This window comes from Schistosoma haematobium, chromosome 1 (assembly GCF_000699445.3).
Source record: "Schistosoma haematobium chromosome 1, whole genome shotgun sequence".
In the NCBI taxonomy this organism is placed as follows: domain Eukaryota; kingdom Metazoa; phylum Platyhelminthes; class Trematoda; order Strigeidida; family Schistosomatidae; genus Schistosoma; species Schistosoma haematobium.
The window spans coordinates 77738028-77758677 of NC_067196.1; the positions used below are offsets into that span (position 1 = coordinate 77738028).

At 36.7% G+C, this 20650-nt stretch overlaps 1 protein-coding gene across 2 annotated transcripts in view; it reads left to right on the forward strand.

Moving 5' to 3' along the window:
• The window catches only part of MS3_00002166 (uncharacterized protein), a 33050-nt gene extending 15447 nt beyond the window's left edge, over positions 1–17603 (forward strand). The window contains exons 5-10 of one of the 2 annotated variants that reach the window (XM_051209736.1): positions 812–987; positions 1648–1933; positions 3719–4000; positions 6557–6853; positions 8836–9072; positions 15968–17603. In XM_051209736.1, coding sequence (XP_051075194.1) covers positions 812–987; positions 1648–1933; positions 3719–4000; positions 6557–6853; positions 8836–9072; positions 15968–16183 — 1494 coding nt within the window. In that variant the 3' untranslated portion in view covers positions 16184–17603. Of the gene's footprint in view, positions 1–811; positions 988–1647; positions 4001–6556; positions 6854–8835; positions 9073–15967 lie in introns of both variants that reach the window. The other variant, XM_051209735.1, reaches the window with a different exon arrangement.
• The last annotated feature ends 3047 nt before the right edge of the window (positions 17604–20650 follow it).

Here is a 20650-nt window from a genome sequence, read left to right on the forward strand (position 1 = left end):
AGTTTACTTATTGATTACATCATAAGTGTTCAACGGTTTGGAGATATCTACATTCGAATATTAGCAATCTACCCATACCCACAACCTTCAGAGGTCATGTTTCACAGCCTTAGAACATTACAGAACGAACAACCCAGGAGTATTCTTGTTTCTTGATAGACGTATTAACTTTCAGTTAACATCACTGATAATGCAAGTTCGCGAAGTGACATAATTTATTCCCAAAATTTCATCTAATAAGTCATACCATTATTGTATACTTTATCACGTAAACAGGCTTACATGATATTACTCAGTCTTATTGTCTTGTCTTTTGTTTTCTAGTTTTTTGTTCTCGATTTCTTGTTATGAATCCTCCTTGTTGTAGCTATGAAAGTTTGAAAATTTGATTATAATTGTTTATTAGATTTTTAATTTCACGGTTGATATGTTTGTGTTATTAGGACGGAAAATTGATTAAAATATGTTTCAGATGGGATCATGTTGAAGCGCGCTCACTAGTCCTTTTTTGAATAATTAACTCCAGTTAGGAGGCTCAAAAGACTCTAAAATTTCCCTGAGTAAAGTTTATGTATAGACTGACAGTTTCTCATTAGATCAAATCAACTTCTTTGCTTTGGAATATGTTTACGTTTTTGTCCAGGTCGTGTTTGGATTGTGCAATCAGTGTCCAAGAATACTGCACCGAAAAAAACGTATTACTTTGTAATTTTGTTTCAGTAAAGATACGACAAATCAATAAAAGTCAAAAGTCATATCAATTCGTGTCCAAATAAATATTTTCCACTTTTATTTCTTTTCCCGCTAATAGGAGGCTGAACGTCTTCGTGAACGTGAAGCTGAACGCCTCTGTTCTGAAGTTGCACTCCAGGAAGCTCAGACTAGTTTAAAACAACTTAGAATTGAAAACGACACTCTTAAGCAACAATTGAAAGCATTGGAAAATGTAAAAAGTGATCTTGAAAAATCTCAATCTCATATAGATGAGTAAGTTGCAAAGGTGATCATTGTAATAACCAATAAATTCAATTCGGTAGTAATCTGTAATTCTAATTTATTTAGGAACATTTTTTCTTACTGCTGGTATCCATTCCAAATGATCTTTTCTAGATATTTATACGTTTATCATAACATTCGCGCCCGAATTTCCTTTACTTCCATCACAATTGTTTCAAGTAGTTAGTTATGTGCTTAAAATATATAACAATTTAGTGTTCTTACCGATTATTCCACTATCATCATAAATGACTGAACGTTTTGTAACACCCCTTGGTATTTACAAAACCAGTCTCACTGGAATTCACACGTTCAAGATCTATGTTTTCGAAATTTAAATGTGAAGTTTTATTGCTTTGACACCCTGAGTTTTCTTGCGTGAACCTTCATATATCAAATTGGGCGTCAGGTTTATGTATATTTTGGAACACAAGGTACTAGTTGATGTTGTTGGTGCTTTTTTGGTCTAGGCACAAATTTACTTGATTTTACTCGTTCGTCAATTGTGGTAATAACAACTGTTTTAACAAGCAAGGATATGAAGAAAACTGTGAGATATATATCAATAAGTAAAAAAGACTCTGGTAGATAAGTAAAGATGTGTAAGCTGTTTATTTTCCAAACTGTATTTCTTCCTATCTCTTATTCTAGACTTACCAGTAAGTTATCATCCGCAAATGATTTGACATTAGAGTTACAATCATGTAAACGTCGCGTTGACCAACTATCAGATTTTACACGTCGTCTAACTGAACGCCACGCAAATCTACAAGCTGAGCATCTAGTTACACTCAGTTCACTAGAAGAAACTAAAAATTTATTAATTGAGAAGGGTGAAGAAATCGTACAACTCAACGAGAAGCATGAAAGTGAACGTAAAGATTCAGAAGGGAAAATGAATACACTTCAGTGTGAACTCAATGACTTATCTGTAAAGGTATTTGTTTGTATCTTATGTTATGTGAGTTTAGTTGTCTTTAAATCAATCACAATACAAATGTAAAACAGCTCACAAATGTATGACGCAGGTGACGGTTCGCACTAATTACGTCGCTTCTACTTGAACTATTTGGTTTTCATGTCTCGGTGGAGTAGTCTTATTGACTGTCTGGCCACTTCAGCGTAAGCTATAGAACATTTAGGAAGCGTGTGTCAAATAATTAATTTTTTTGTTAGATAGAGAGTATTAACAGATACAAATGTAATGATGATAGAGTCAATTCTACCATACTCTCATATCCTTAGGAAAATTTGCAGAAGTATTTGACAATTTAGATCACCTCATATTATAAAGAAATACAGAAACATTTCAATTCTCGACGTACAATCATTCTTTCGTCTGAGTTACATTTAGGATAAAGATGGATTGAAATAAGGTGTTATATAAACACTTATTCTAAATAACTCCAATCAGTGTTAACCAATTTGTTTGAAGTTGATTTTCATCACAAATTCATATTAATTAAAGGATCAATGGCTGAATCGCATCATGTCCGTAATAAAAATTTAACATGCTGGTTTTCATAATGTGTGATTTTGTATGTGTGCTTCACTGAATTTCGAACTAGGGCAATTATCTACAAAATCCTGTCTCGTTACTATCACTTTTCGCTTGATATTAGAAGCTAGAAATTATCGTCAAACTACTTAAGCGATTTCAGTAGTATATTTTATTTATGGTCACAAAGTGGCTTTTTTTCGAATGACCAAAAAATATATATGGGATATATTCTCTTCTCCCTATGATTAGTTAAATAGAAATAATGATGATAAATGGCGTTGAATAACATCACCTTGTATTTCTAATTCGGATGACAGTTTGCTATAGGCCCTGATTATATTTAAAGTTTGAATAGTAAAGAGGCTTCACTAAGTTTATATTACTTCTGTTCATTACACCTGTTCATGACAAACACTGCCGCATAAGCTGTTTATCATTAGATTTGAATGCTGCCTTTAGGTTTCACAAAGTTATCGTTGAAACGATTTTGCTCATTAGCATTCGATCGATTGTATTCTTTCACCAGTAAAGGGTGATGGAAAACTGCGTTTCATTGAAATCATGAACTGATCAGTGTTAGACCACCACTGAAAAATCAGAGGCACTGGACGGGCGTTTCATCCTAATATGGGGCTCCTCAGAAGTGCTCATCAAGCACAGGACCTTTGGTTTCGCGCGTGAACTCTTGACTTCTAGACCACTGAGCCGGCACCTGACGGTGTTAATGTCTAACGTCAACCTATTCGCAATATTACGCGACCGTCTTCTCGGAGTTCTAGTGAGAAACCGTGACCATTGGATTTCAACCGTCTCGGGTGTGATTCAGTTATCCACCAAAGACAATAGAGAACAGTTGCGCAATACCATGGACTGGTTAAAGTTAGATATCAGCACCGTTGGTTACCGACTCAGTGGTCTGGAAGTCAAGTGTTCACGCGAGAAGGCCCTGTGTTCAGTTCTCACGCGCTGGATCGTGGATGAGCCCTACTGAGGAGACCCATACTGGGACGAGACGCCCGTCTACTGCCTCTGGGTTTTCAGTGGTGGTCTAACATTGATTAGTTCGTGATTTCAACGATACGGTCTTTCAATATAGAATTCAGTTATCAATCCTTTTCATTATTATTTCAAGCTTGTTAGCATACAACATCAATAACTTAGTTTGTCTATAGTGCTTTTCATATTTTTTTATATGTATGCTTGTAAATATACCACCTATAGTTGAACCAACTTAATGAATCAGAGAATTGGCTTAAAATTCAGTTAAAGGAAGAAAAAGAACGTGCTACAGCCATTCGTAAACGTGATGCTGCACGAATTAAAGATATATCTCGTGAAGTAACACGTTTATCACATTATCAAAATAAAACAAATCAATCAGACTGTTGTCATCCAACAATTAATCCTCCGTCCGATTTAGAAAATGAATCGAATTCAAAATCGTCTACGAATTCTTTAGATGGTTCACTGAAATCTTTGGACTTAACTCAAATTATTTCTGAGGTAAATTAAAAAAGGTTCAAATTGCTGAAATCATCTGTTTGATGTTTGTTTTTCAGAGAAAGTCCAACTGCAAATTAAATGTTAATATCGGAATAGAACTTTATAGAAAAGCTTCTTTATTTTGTAGGGCTTTTGTAATTAGCTTAATTTGTAAGTGGTGTTTATCACACAGTCATGTCAGCAATGGGACTATTGAATGGCAGGGAGAAATGAACATTTGATCTGTCATATTATGGAACTTCTCTGAAGTGTTCACTTATGACTCTTCCAGGGATAGAACTTAGGGATTTCAGGTTTCTCAGTGAGCATTTAGCTGTTATGCTACTGTATTGTCATTTAATGGTCAATATTTTCGAATTCAGTCAATTCGTGATATAGTGAGACAGTAATCCCATACCATTAGTAACGATTGTTTCACATTTGAAATTTCTGAAATTCATCGTTCACGATCCCTCACTAGGGCTTTAATAACACGTCTAGAAAATCAGCCGTTAGTAAAACTGTTGCTAATAGAGACATGTCAGTGATTCACTATTAGGTCAGATAATCGGAACAGCGGTTTGAGCACTTCAACTCGCCTCCAGTTCTGCGATTGCCTGCTTTCCATTAACATCTTGAATAAGAAATCGATATCTGACCCATCTGCTAACACAGTTAAGAGAGCTGTAACTAGATTAATTTATTTTGGAGAAATAAACTTTGTTTGATTGTCGAGGTCTTCAAGGGTGGTTGTTTAGTATTGTCAGTTAGATTGACTGTAACAGTAGGTAGAGTTCTGAAGCTGGGCATAATCCCAATTGTCTGACCGTAATCGCTGTTCATTCCAGTTCATAAGAAAGGACTGAAATCTCTTATAATCATAGGCGGTTTATTCAAATTAATTTTTCGTTTAAAATTCTAACTTCCATAATCGTCATACGTACCTGTTTTATCTTCGGTTTAGGTCTACGGTAATTGCTAACTGCGGAACTGTTGAACTTGTTACAACATAATTGGGTTATTTGGAGAACTTGATAGAACTTCTACTGAGACATAACGCTTTAACGTTAATAATTCACGCTGTTAGGAGATAAGGAAGACGGGATTTTCGTGGAGACTTTCTATTTTGAATAGGAGTAAAAAGTTAAAACAGAACAATCCCGTTTATATGGTACCACCCAATGACTTTGGGACGCAACACAATTAGCTAACCAGAAGTGATAACAACTAACCAGATAACGAAAAAGGTCATTAAGGAAATATTAATTAGAAAAATGTCCCCAAGGTTATCGTTTAATGAAAAATTTAACATGTAACAACAAAGAACAGTTGACATGGGGTTTCCCTAGCAGAATCTTGAGGACAGGAAAGTTTCATAATTGTGTTGTTTTGATTTAGCCTACCAACTAGGAAGTCGAAATGTTTGTCTATCTATCTATATATTCTGCAACAAATACTTCCGTATCACTTTACTACCGTAACACACGGCCTTTAGTGGTTAGAGACATGCATATGTATTTAGTATTTTATCCCGCGTTTTAAAAGTATGACTCGCGGATTAGGGAGTCACAGTGTGAACAATTCTGATGAAAGGAATGGAGTATTAGATAAGGGTAGTGAATCGTTAGCTAACACTGAACCTTCATTGATCAAGTTTGGTAGGACGTATATGAAAGATAGTCATCACCTACTCTGAGTTGCTTTGCTGAACAGCACATTACTAGGTTGAATGAAAATTAAAGGCACCCAAACCAAGTAATGACATCGCTTTATGAATTCAGTGACTGTTGGCCCAATTCATGCTAAGAAATTCATAATTTATCGTTGTTATCCGTGAGATCATTGGTAAACGTAATAGTTTGAGGGAGTTGAACAAAATAACGAATGTAAACCAATACTTAGCTCAAGATTCGAAGAAAAAAAACGAATGTGTCTGAGCTATCACTACTCATTTTGAACCTTGTTTAGAATGATATGGTACGATAATATCCTGCTATTTCCTATTTACTGTATTAATGTAAAGCCTTAGTATTATAACTATTCTAAATTATGACAGATCGCACTTTGTTTATGAATAATTGAGACCTTGTCCATCAAATGGCAAGATAACATTCTCCACTGTGAATCGTTTTATTCGCTTTGTGATTAATATAGTACATCAGGTAATGAAGACGAAGCATATATATGAATGAAGCTATTTCATGTATTGTTAGAAAGGTATGAAGGCAGTTTTCACTTCCTGGTTGTTCATACTGTCCTAACCACTCCTATGAATCCGGTGTTCATCTTGCTGTGCTAATGAGGTATGGCAACCTGGACCGATGCATATATGTGCCTGGTCCTACGTTGTAGCTGACTGACTGACTGTTCATACTGTGGAAGGACGCTTGTTCTTGAAGTACTTGAAAAGGAAGCTGGATTTGATTTTTTTCAATTAGTCTTGTTAACTTGATCTCATCGTGTGATATGTTAGCTTGGGCTGGCGCATATATTTACCAGACTACATTGATTATAGTTGAGTTTGATGTATACTCTAATACTTTATTCATTTATTTTTTACTTTCGGTGAACAATAAGCGAGAAAATGAAAAACTTGTTAGTCCTGTGTCAACACTACCAATGAAGATTGCAATAACTAACCAATCAGATGATTGTTTATCATCGTCAGTTAACAATAATAATAAAATTGATAATTGTGAATCAACAGTTGTTGAAATATCATCTAACTTCAATTGTTCAGAACGTGATGTACTTCTAGAGAAAATTGATCGTCTTCAACGTAGTCAAGTAAAATTAACAGACAAAATTGAATTTTTTCAAGAACATTGTTATCAACTTACAGAAGAATTAAATAAAAAAAGTAGAGTTATTCAGGTACTTATAAATGCCATTTATTTAATATACATTTTTCTTCAATACTTCGTCCCATCATTTAATAATTCTCAATAGGGTTCATAAATGAATTAATATATACGTATAAATAATTGATTAAATATGTGATAATCCAATAATTATATTTGCTATTGATTGAGACCAAGAACCGATCGATGTTAGACCACCATTGAAAACCTGGGAGCACTGGACGGCCGTTTTGTCGTAATGTGGGACTCCTCAGCAGTGCGCATCCACAGTCCTGCTGGCGGAATTCGGACCCAGGGCCTTCAGTCTGGCGCGCGAGCGTTTAACCTACTGGACCACTGAGCCGGCATTCAACGGTGTTAATGTCTAACTTCAACCGATTCATGAAATCGCACGACCATCTTCCGTTGTAATGATGTAGATACCTGTCTCTACCTGACACAGATTAACTCCACTGGTCACGGCTTCTCACTAGAACTCCGAAAATTCCCTCACGAAGCTAGTCACTGGTGAGTACATGGTTATTATCAATATGGTGTTGTGGAGATTATTATGTTATTTATTGAGATTAACACCGTTGGATGCCGGCTCAGTGGTCCAGTAGGTTAAACGTTCGCACGCCAGACTGAAGGTCCTGGGTCCGAATTCCGCCAGCGGGACTGTGAACGCGCACTGCTGAGGAGTCCCACATTAGGACAAAACGGCCGTCCAGTGCTTCCAGGTTTTCAATGGTGGTCTAACATCAATTAGTTCTTGATCTCAATCAATAACATAATAATCTCCACAACCTTATACTGATAATTATATTTGCATTCATTAGATTTCACAGTTGTGAATATATTTGCCCTAAGTTTTATAAATTTACAATCACAAATAAGCTGATGTTAATATCATTAATTAGTTATATGCTGATAATTATTATTCTTTACAATATAATATTCATTTCATTTAACTTAGAAAGGTAGTGCACTGCTGAAAACTTGTACATTGAAAAAAATAATCATAACGGCTATTTTTTTCTAATCGTTGTACCATACAAAAAAATTATATATGCCTGTAAGTGACGACATAATTATAGATATTTGCAAACGATAAACGAAATTCATATTTTCCATCTTAAAATTGGTATGCAAATCTAATCTAGCTAAACTGTTTGGTCAGTTTATAGTCAGTCTAATTAAAAATAATTGCATATTTCTGTTTACTTTGTGACTGTTTACAGAGTGTCATTATGTCAGAAGTATTTTGTACCAATTTTCGATAATATTGAAGTATTTTTGCCTGACAATCTCAAGTTATATAGAGAATTTAATCGTCAAATGCATTTATACCGGTGGCAAATTGACAAAAGTTGTGATAACTTAAATAGTTTAAAGGGTATTTTCTCCTTGTTAGGGGTAGAGATTTAAAGTCATCGAATCTGATCAAATAATAATCAAAGCTATTGTGTGCATTTCTGCTTTTTTGCAGACTCTAACCAGAATGTATTCTTTACAATTTCATGTATTGCTTGTTTTGATGATTCATCCTTAACGTCTAGATGCTTGTTGCAGTGTTAGTCAGGTTTTTATACAAAGAAGAATAAAGTATCCATCACTCTACGGAAGTCTTGCTAACGCTAAACAATTGTCGTAATGGTAATATAAAATTGCATAACATTGTTTGACGGACGTATTATTCGAATCAATATTCTTTAGGTATGTAACTTTAGATCAATAGTTTGGGGACTTGATATTCATCATTCGGTTCACGCGTCCAAAATCTACCCTCATGTATCATATTGTTTGGTTAGCCGGGTAGCATTAGCATTCTTAATCAATCTGTCTGATCGAAAGCCTTGTTAATCCATCCAAATTATACACTTTAAGTTGACTTTTTCTCAATCCACTCAATATATATATATATATATATATATATATATATATATATATATATACTACTGATTGATAATAATAAAGTTCTCATCTCAATAATATTTTTTAACCGTTCACTTTTAGGATCTCCTTGTTTCAATCGATAAACATTGTGGATCAACAAATTCATTTATTGATGATAATAATCATAGTAACAGAAAAATGTTAAATCTTAATCACAAATATAATTCAATTATATCTTCATTATCTAGTGGCAGTGTCAAGACAAAAACTGCCGATACAGGATCATGTCTTGGTGATAATACTCAAAAACTTCAAAATTTACTAGAAGATACAATATTCAAGAATATCACATTGAAAGTATGTACTTTAATATATATATATATATATATATATATATATATATATATATATATATATATATATATATATATATATATATATATATACTTTTAGAATAATTCCAGTCCCGGTTATCATCGTGATACCTTAGATTCATGAGCAATTATTTTTAAATTCAGTTACAAATGTCTGACTCATTCATTTTTCTGAAAGCTACGTAAATATATAGTTTTGCAGAAGATTCTTCTGAATCCGGATACTACTTTTCATCAAATCAAATGTTACAGAATATCTGTCTTATTTTATCTAACAAACATATTTCACTGAAATTTTATATCACATATGCGAAAAAACTAGTCTTTAACATGTTGTGCTAACATTCTTCACTTATGCTTCTCATCTGAATATTCCTACCACATGAAATAATGATGTTATTCATATAATCCGTATGTAGGCATCTTTTAATTCTATGTTTAGTTTGATCTTAATGGATAAGTCATCCGACAGTGGTGGTCTTTCTTGACTTGAAATCGGCATTTAACTCTGTTGACCGAGAGGTTCTGTGGTAGTGTCTCTCATTGAAAGGCGTACCTCAAAAGTACATAAACTTTGTGAAGGCCCTTTACTCGAACACTACTAGTCGAGTCAGAGTTTATAGCGAACTGTCATCTGCTTTTGCATCCTCAAGTGGTGTCCGTCAAGGCTGTCCACTTTCTCCGTTTTTGTTTAACTTCATCATGGACCTACTGATGGAAATAACGCTCCCGTCGACTGAATTTTCGGGCATTGGTCTCCTACTAGGAGGTCCAATTATCGATTTAGAATATGCAGATGATATAGTCCTGTTTGGTGAAGACGCTGATAAAATGCAGAGTGTTGTGGTAGCACTGAAAAACAATGCCAGAATGTTTGGTATGCTCTTCTCCTCCTCTAAATGCAAGCTGTTGCTTCAGGACTGGCCTGAGTCAACACCTGAACTAAGGATAGAGAGTGAAGTAGTCGAATGCGTTGACAACTTCACTTATCTTGGAAGTCTGATCAGCCCTAATGGGTTGGTGTCTGATGAAATCTCAGCACGGATTCGAAAAGCTTTTTTGGCTTTTACCAACTTACGTCACCTATGGCGAAGGCGAGATATCCGTCTATCAATTAAGGGATGAGTATTTATTTTATTTTATTTGAACACATATATATTGGTACAGGAGTGCGCCAAATATATATGCGCCACACAATTTCAGTTCATTAATTGCGTGTGGGCTGCGATACTGCCCGGGTGCCCAGACCGAAGCAGGTGGTTATCTTAGGGGGCCACACCCCGAGCCTTTGATCTAAAGGTCTGACCCATAAGGCAGTGGAGCATCGTAAGGAGATGCAGTCCCATGGTAGCCGGTGACCGAAAATTGGTTCATACGCCATTTGTTCCCGCAGGATACTGGAGCCCATGTGCACCATAGATTTGGAATCCGGTTAAAGCGCCGGACATTCGCTTTTCGTCCTCTCATTTTCGTAAACAACACCCCCGCCACGAGAAGGCAGTGAGCAGGACTTCCCTGGCAGAGGTTGTATACGCGCGGCCGTGTGAGAGTATTTCTGTAGTGAACAGGAACACGGGTGGGGACAATCGAATGTGTTTAGCACAAAATTACAGACTATCTCAATAAAATCGGAATACCATAAAGTCAATCGTCAATTTGCAAAAATATTAATGCATCATATCAAACTGGACTGTTTTCGTTGCAAACACTAATCCATTGTCTCCCATTCCATTGTACATGCGTTTTCTTACAAATTCCATTGTGCTCTCGCTCTTCCTTTCTTGATCTTCACCTCATCTTCTGCTGCCAGATATTACGTTTTAACTCGCGACATATACTACTTATATCAATATAAGTAGCACACACCACATTTCGAGAGGGAGGGCGAACCCACCCCGCTCTCGGCCATACCAGGGCATTTGGGGGATGAGTGTACTACTTGGCAGTTCGTTCTGTTTTACTTCACGGCTGCGAAACGTGACCATTAAGAGTAGATTTTCGTAAGCTATTAGTATTTGACCACAGATGCCTAAGAAATATTGCTGGCATCTACTGGAATCACCGGGTAAGTAATAGTGAGATTAGACGCAGGGTATTAGGGAATGATGGTAAATCAGTTGATGAGGTTGTGAATCTTCATCGACTGAGATGTTTGGGCCACGTGTTACGTATGCCTGAACACCGATTACCACGACATGCAATGCTAACGGGTGTTGGGATGGTTGAAAGAAAGTTAGGGGCGGCCAAACCAAAACGTGGCATCAGCCCTTGAAGTCACTCATTTCTAGTCTTAGCCATGTTGGTAGATGCAGACTACTTGGTTGTGGTCCACGTGACTGTCGTAACCAATGATTGGAGACTGTGGGTGACATGGCTCAGAATTGATCACAATGGCGTCGGTGCATACACTCTCTGTCTTTTAAACTATGCGATTAAAATTGCATTATATCTTTCTTTCTACGAACTAATTTTTTCTTCCTGTACTACATCCTGATGCACAATATTTCTTTTATATATTACCACCATCGAAGTAACTACTTCTATTAATTTGATGTTCATCTTGTTGTGCTAATGAGGTGTGGCAACTTGTATGTGCCTGGTCCTACGTTGTAGCTGACTGAATGGATAAGTCATTCAGAAAGGGAATTAAATATCCTGAAGATGATAATTTTAATCCTACCGCATTGATTAACAGAAGATTACATTGTTTGTCAGTGTATTGTTTGTTTATTGTCCTAGGAAGCTTGAATAGTCTGACTATTCATCATTGCATTAATCCACCTCCTCTAGATAAAATTGCCCCCTGAATGCCCTGGTACGGCCGAGAGTGGGGAGAGTCCGCCCTCCCTCTCGAAGTGCTCTCACATGGCCACGCGTATATAGCCTCTGCCAGGGAAGTCCTACTCATTGCCTTCTCGTGGCGGGAGTGTTGTTTACGAAAATGAGAGGACGAAAAGCGAATGTCCGGCGCTTTAACCGGATTCCAAATCTATGGTGCACATGGGCTCCAGTATCCTGCGGGAACAAATGGCGTATGAACCAATTTTCGGTCACCGGCTACCATGGGACTGCATCTCCTTACGATGCTCCACTGCCTTATGGGTTAGACCTTTAGATCAAAGGCTCGGGGTGTGGCCCCCTAAGATAACCACCTGCTTCGGTCTGGGCACCCGGGCAGTATCACAGCCCACACACAAATTGATGAACTCTTTATGCCTATGGAAATTACCTTTCTCTCTTTGAAAAACAAACAATTGATTCAGATTATTATCATTACAATTATTGTCATTATTAATACTATTATTATTATTACTACTATTATTGTAATTATTATTATTATTATTATTATTATTATTATTATTATTATTATTATTATTATTATTATTATTATTATTATTTTCCACATTATTCACCCTCTTTTATACTTATACAGCGGCTCGTCTTTGGTGGAAATTCGACTGTATCTAAACGTTCTCGAGTCACTGTCCGGTTGAAAATTGTATGTTACCACCGAATACGAGGACTGAAGCAGTTTTTCTGAAACCACGTGCACCATTCAAACTGGCTGCCTTCAACGTTCGCACATTTATGCAGGTCGGACAACAGATAGGGCTGGCTATGTCTTTGGAAAGTCTTAATATTGATGTTTGTTGTCTATCCGAGATACGTATTCAAGACTCTGGCGAAGTACTACAAATTCGCTCTCCATCTTTCGCTTCGAAAAGCTTGTTTTACGTGCGCTTATCCGGGGACCCTGTGGCATCTTCGTCTGGTCTTGCTGGTGTTGGTGTCGCACTGAGCGCTGGAGCTGAGGCAGCACTAGTCGATTGGATCCCCATTAACAGTCGGTTATGTGCTGTTAGATTAGAAAGTTCCATCAAAGTGAGAAGAAATCGGCGTGAGAAACGATGTCTTTTCGTTATCTCCGCCTATGCCCCGACAGATTGCAGCCCGGATGCAATCAAGGATGAGTTTTACCACCAGTTATCTGTTCTTCTCCAGAAAGTGCGTTCGACAGATATTGTAGTACTAGCCGGAGACTTGAATGCCCAGGTCGGGCGTCTGGGCACAGAAGAGAGTCGTTTAGGTGGCCGATGGGGACTTGTTGGTCGCAGGTCAGATAACGGGGACCGTCTACTGCAACTGTGCACAGACCACAACCTGTTTCTGGCTAGCACTAACTTTCGGCACAGTCATCGCCGATGTGCCACCTGGCGTCCTCCCTCTGCATCTCAAGCCTGGACTCAGATTGATCACATCGCGATCAGCTACCGCTGGCGTGGTTGTGTACAAGACTGCCGCTCCTTTTGGAGTACCTATCTGGACTCTGACCATGCCTTGGTCTGCGCCAATCTTGCCTTACTTTTCAGTGGCCAACGAAGTGACCACCACCAAAAGATTGATGTTAGCAAGCTGGCTGCAACTTCTGTTGCTAGTAAGCATCGAAACGAGCTAGTTTCTAGGCTAGCTACCATTCCACCGAAAAGTATAGACGAGCATTGGTTGCAATTGCATGACGCCATGAAAATGGCGGGATCAGTCAGTTGTGGGTTTGCGAAACGTCCCGCTTTTAAGCACTGGGTTTCTCCAGGTTCCTTACAACTCATTGAAGCCCGTCAGTCTACTCCGGGTGACCATGAGTTTGACCATAAACGAAGGATGTTACGTAAGGAAATTGGGCAAAGCTTGCGTAAGGACCGAGAAGCCTGGTGGTCGATGCGTGCTAATGAGCTGGAAGCAGCAGCTGCATCTGGTAACTACCGGAAGCTCTTCCAGCTCATCCGAGCCACTGGCAGCAAGAAGTCTGGTGTGAGTGAAACAATCTGCGAGGATGATGGGATGCCAATCACTAACATCCATCGACGTCTTGGACGATGGGCAGAATTTTTCGAAGGGCAGTTCAACTGGCCTGCTGCTCCGGCAACATCGGTCAGACTGTCCTGCCCTCCATGGCCGGTGACGACTGATCCACCAAATGAGGAGGAACTCCGCAAGGAACTCCAACTCTTGAAACGTTACAAATCACCTGGCCCAGATGACTTACCTCCGGCTCTTTTTAAAGATGGTGGTGACTTTTTGACTAAGGAATTGACGACGTTGTTTACAAAGGTTTGGGAGCTAGAGAGTGTTCCAACATCATGGAATGAGTCGATAGTTGTCCCTATCTTTAAAAAGGGTTCACGTCGTTCCTGTAACAACTATCGGGAGATAAGTTTACTTCCGATTGCGTCCAAGCTATTGGCTTCCGTCATTCTTCGTAGGTTGTTCAAAACCCGAGAAAGATTGACTCGCGAGGAGCAGGCTGGGTTTCGTTCTGGTCGAGGATGTATCGATCATATATTCACCCTCCGCCAAATGTTAGAACACCGCCATACTTTTCAAAGGCCAACAGTCGTAGTGTTTCTTGACATCAGGGCTGCCTTCGATTCGTTGGACAGGACTGTTCTCTGGGATTGTCTATTGAAGAAGGGTGTGCCTGAGAAGTTTATTAACATCCTAAAAGCCCTATATACAAACACCTCAGGCAGAGTGAGGGCATACAACCACCTCTCTCCATTGTTCCATTCGAGCAGTGGGGTTAGGCAGGGTTGCCCAATCTCACCATTCCTCTTCAACTTTGCCATCGATGACATTCTGGAAACAGCTCTGATGAATGTAAGTAATGGTGGTGTGGATCTGTTGCCTGGAGAAAGACTTCTCGACCTTGAGTATGCGGACGATATTGTCTTACTGTGCGATAATGCCCAAGGCATGCAATCCGTACTTAATCAGTTGGCAATCAGTGTCCGTAGGTATGGAATGTACTTTGCACCTTCGAAGTGCAAAGTACTTCTACAAGACTGGCAGGATTCTAATCCTGTACTCACCCTGGATGGTGAGCAGATAGACGTAGTTGAGAAGTTCGTGTATCTGGGTAGCTGCATAAGTGCTGGTGGGGGTGTGAGTGATGAGATCAATGCACGAATAGTGAAAGCCAGAGCGGCTTATGCCAATCTGGGCCACCTTTGGCGCCTTCGTGATGTTAGTCTGGCTGTAAAAGGTCGGACCTACAACGCGTCGGTGAGAGCAGTTTTGCTCTATGCTTGTGAAACCTGGTCTCTCCGAGTTGAGGACGTTAGACGACTCTCTGTGTTCGATCATCGCTGTCTCCGAAGGATTGCTGACATTGAGTGGCAACACCATGTCAGTAATGCAGAGGTTCGGCATCGTGTGTTCGGGCACAGAGATGATAATTCAATTGGTGTCACCATCTTGAAACACCGACTTCGGTGGCTTGGACATGTTCTACAAATGTCGTCCCAGAGAATTCCACGTCGTGCATTATTTGCCGACTCTGGGACTGGTTGGAAGAAGCGGAGAGGTGGTCAGTGCATGACATGGTGTCGTGGTATGAAAGAAAGCTGCAAAGGACTGGCTTCTGTTGGTCCTTCACGACTCCCTGGTTGGGGTCTGAGAGATGGTGCTACACAGTGGCTAGAGACGTTATCAGATATGGCTCAGAATAGAAGCCAGTGGCGATCATGCTGTAACCTTTCTTTACTTTCTTCATAAAAAAGTGGTTGTGTCTCCTTTACCTGAAAGATTTCTTCCGATTGTACCTTTTCGTTCCGTCGTTACTACCACACTACCTTACTCCAATCTCTTCGTCATTGTTCTCTTTTTCCTTTGCGCTCCTTAGTTTTTTTTTTCTACTTCTCTTCGAATTCTCATTGTTTTGTGTGGCGCATATATATTGGCGCTCTCTTGTACCAATATTCATGTGTTCAAATAAATAAATAATATATCTAGATAAAATTAATTCAGATAAATGAGTAGATTTCCGTTTTATAATTTCTAGTGTGTTATAATTTTTATTTCTGAAATTTTATTTTTTCAAGGAAAATTTAAATAAATTGGGCCTAGAAATATCCAGTTTACGTTTAACTCATGGACGTATACTAAACTCCGTTTGTGATTTATGTAAAATAAGCATTGAAGATATACTTAAAACATCGGGAAAATCTATTCATCAATCACAACACTCAAACAATCATTCAGCAGCTCAATCAAAATCAGAGCCACCAATATTTCAAAATGGTGGTGTCAATGCATAAAACAGAAATTCATCTCCCTATTGTGGTTACTACTGTTAAATATATTTTTTCTGATTACTACTTTAACCTTACAAAAATAACCATATTATTGAATCAAGATATTAATTGTCCATAATTAACTTTCCAGAGTATAAGATAAAAAAGAAGGCCGAATCTATGTGTTGAATCATATTTTGATGCACATTGATGAACATAATAGTCTCAAGATATTTTACCATCCGTTTGACTCTCTCTCTCTCTCTCTCTCTCTCTATATATATATATATATATATATATATATATATATATATATATATATATATATATATAATGTGAAATATGAAGGATGCTGCACAGTGCACTTTCATTTGTTTCTCTTCATTTTCTTTTTTTTTTTCGTTTCACCTGAAATACTTCTTATCGATTATAACACAATGTATTCTGACAGCTTTGTATTGTTCTCATTCATTATTATACACTGTAATAATAATCTTTATAATTTCTCTAGTATCTGTGATGTCTTTATAAACGTAAACTAATATCAACAATCAACCATTGAATGTTTTTCTTTTGAGATTACTTTTTACAAATTATGTTTGGTTTGTTTAGTTTTAAGAAAAAAAGAAAGAAAGAATTATTTTCGTTGTTTACTTGTTATCCTATTTTATTGTTTCTGTAAATAATGATATCTCTTGAATCGAATTCTTGTCAGTAGTGTATCATACATATTTTAACTAAGTAATGCATACATGATGAGTACAGTTTTCTTTTTAAAAAGTCTCTCCTACAATCGATCAATTTCATAATTTTTTTGTCTTTGTAATTCCTTATACTTAATGGTTTTTACCGCTTTTAAAATGTCTACAAATGTAATCAGTTTTATAAATACTGTACAATATGTTCAATAAATTTTAATATTACCAGAGTATATTATTTTCATTAGTTAAATCTGAAAAGGGGAAATTATCATTTTCTTTCATATAGTTTATTACATAGCTCGTATAAGATTTCAATCATTCGAAACAGTTAGTCATATCCATATATAAAGTTAATAAAATACTGGGATTTGTTCTGTCTTCTAGTCTTCTTTTTTTTTAATGACAACAATGAAAATAAAATATTTGCGATCGAGTTTTTCAAATCTGAAGTTCTTGTTAGTTGTTTTTTTTTAACATTTACTACATTTTGTACTGTTGCTTTCAATTTTTTTGTTACCTTGAGCATGACTATCAAAAATAGTGAAAATTCCAGCAGCAGCACCTATGCGAGTCGTATTGATTATTTTTATATCTATTTGTATTTTTTTTTCAAAACAGACTTCTAATCCCATCAGTCATTTCCAACACTTTAGGTTCACTTCGAAAGACTAGTAAAATTGTTCCTTCAATTTTATATTGGATTACATCTTTTTATGGATAAGGTGATAAGTCTTAATAAACTGATATTTCTCATTTTGAATGTCCTTTATTTCTTCGATGCATATTAAAAATCCGTATTATCATTTTTTTAAGCTTAGTATGGAGGTTTTGGTACTATACAGCAGAGTATGGTGATTAGAAAATAAATCCACGTATATAAAGGTATTATTATGTCAAATGAGGGGGGGTAGTTTTAACAATAGATTGTCAGGTATATGTTCAGCCCCCCTCCCTTTACATGGATCTGGATGCCCATGTATTATATCTAGTCGTTATATAAAGAAGTGAAGCTCAAAGTTTAATTTACTAGCCTGTACTTAGTTATTGAGCGATGTCTTGACTAATTACCTGAAAATTTCAGCTGAGTAGTTCAGCACATGGAAGTATTGAGACTGATATATTTTCGTAAGTTTAACTATAGTATTCACTCAGTTATCATCGAATGATATAAAAGGTGAGTGATCGGGAAGATCTTGTCATCCAAATATTCAAGTACAAGGATTTGAATCATAAACAGTTAACTTTTGATGTTAGACATGAAATACATGGTCGGACGTTGGATTAGCTTGTTGTTACAGGACTTATGTTGAGAGATTCACGGATAGTGGCTTTGAAACCAAATAAAACTGATTGAAACAGTGACTACTGTCGGATTGTTTTAAGAATACAATGTCGAACACGTTTTGAGTTCAGTCGCTTTAATTTGAATTTGTTTAGGATACACCCGACAGACTCCGTAGAAGTGTACGCCTACATATAAAAAAATCCAATGTATGCAATTAGTAATGCAGATCTTGAACTTAGTATGAAGGAATATTCCTTCAAATTTTTAAAATCATTACTGTGAAGTTGTACATCTGGGAATATTATAATCTTTCTAGACATCATGTGTATATTAATCAACATTCGATGAAAACAGTGTATCCACTAGATTTAAGAACCTAGATGGCATATCGAAAATGGTTGTTAAGGGACTTCTTAAAATAATAGTTGTTCATTTCACACTAGATATCCTTACATCATTGGTACAGTGAGTAATATCAACTTAGTTCATTAGTTCTCAGGTATTTCATAGCATTCATCATTGTTAAATTAGCAAATTATATGATTGAGGGGTACAAGAGCTGTGTCCGCGTAAAACCTATTGTTTCTTTTTAGAAAAAGGTTCAAACTGCAAAATACTTTAGACAGTAAGAGTTCCCCTCTTCTCCATGTCACTCTGAAATGTGAGTCAAAATCAAATTTTTTCCTTAGTATTTAAATATCAAGCAGAACTAATAGGATTTTCGAGACTAACTTGTCACAAAGCCACCTAAAATGAACAATTGGCTGCTCTTTGCGGCTTCGTTTATTTCCTTCGAAGTAAACTGCTAATATATTCTGCTACACATCATTCATCAAAGCAATAAACATACTATAGAACTCAAATGTACAACCCATTTAGGTTTATGAACAAATTCAAGATCTGGAAATGATACAGTATATGCAGAAGTTTGAAATGAATTACATGAGATAATATTGCATTAGGTAGTAAGTGATTATTATGTAGATAAAAACTATATAAGGAAGTCGAATCTCTTATCATTGCTTCGATTATTTATACAGGACCTCACTGTTATCTTTAATCATGAATTATAATTCAAAAGTCATGAACTATAAATGAGCTATGGTTTCAGACTATTCATTATTCACGATAGAAAACTTACCTAGTTTATATAAAACTAATTCAAAGAAAAAGATAATAATTGTTAAACATGTTTTATCACGAATCCAGTTTGATAAAACAATGTCAAACTATAGGTCGTCTACAATTTATCGAGTTGTCCAGCATTTATTCAATTCATCACTGTTCTTATTTTACCAGGTCACTTTTGACATTTGTATTTATAAAAAAAGCAACAATAACAATAAGTGATCAAGGCAAACTCAAAAAGAAATGTCATATTAATAATAATGTGTGTATTTAGTAACTATAATTGAATTAGGCTAATTATATCTAACATTATTTCTGTCATTAGCGAAATTTATTAAATGGCCAAGATTAACTATGAGAAAATTACTTTTGGCCAGCATGTCTGGTACTTGTATAATAAGGAGTTATTAGAACTACTATAGAGTGTTTGTAGAAATTGGTAGATTTTGTAGTTAACATTACGTACTGATCTTAGGCAATAAAAAACCCAGAGTGCACTGGATATCTGTTTAGTCTAAGTATGAGACTTATGAACAATGCTTAATCAAGATAACTGTGAATCCTGTGAACGATCCTTGATGAAACCATGGATACTTACTTCTAAGGCGTCATATAATATAGGACGAAGCAAATGTCCAGTACTTCCTATTTTTCAGTGGTTGCATAACTATGATCAGTTCGTGATTTTAGCTGTGAAATCAAATAGGACTATTTGAATTGACGTTTGATATCCTTTACTTCAGCTTTAATGTTCTGAAAGTCACTTTTAAGCTAAATAACTTTAAATCTTCGGTATAGTGTGACTGAAATTATGGATATTGTATCTATCTAGCATTAGTAGTCATGGTATCATATTCTAGAATTTCCCATAATTCACAATAAAATGAATTTTCTTCCAAATGTAGGTTTAGATACTGACACTAATATTTGTTACTGTAGGCGTTTGTGGAGATTGTTGAATTTCGCACTTTTCATCATGGACTGGGTATAGACAACCACTAAAACCCAGGAAGAGCCAGATAAATGTTTCGTTATTCCCGAAGTTCAAGGGCGAAGCTGTTTCCAGTGGAGTTCAACCGTTACGAATTTGGATAACCGTCTATCAATGGCATTGGAAAACGACTCAGCACTATCTCAGGTTGATTGAGTTTAGACAAGTAAACTACTGGATGCTGGATCAGTCGTTAAACGCTTGCTACGTGTTCTGATGTTCTTGGATCAGATCTCAGATGGAATCCTAAATTAATGCTGCTGGAACGTCAAATAACTGGACTAAATAGTCATCCAATGCCTCTCGGTTTCCAATAGTTGTCTAAGATCAGTCCGTAATGAAAAAGATATTCGTATTTCGAACATCGCATTTAAGTATACTATGTT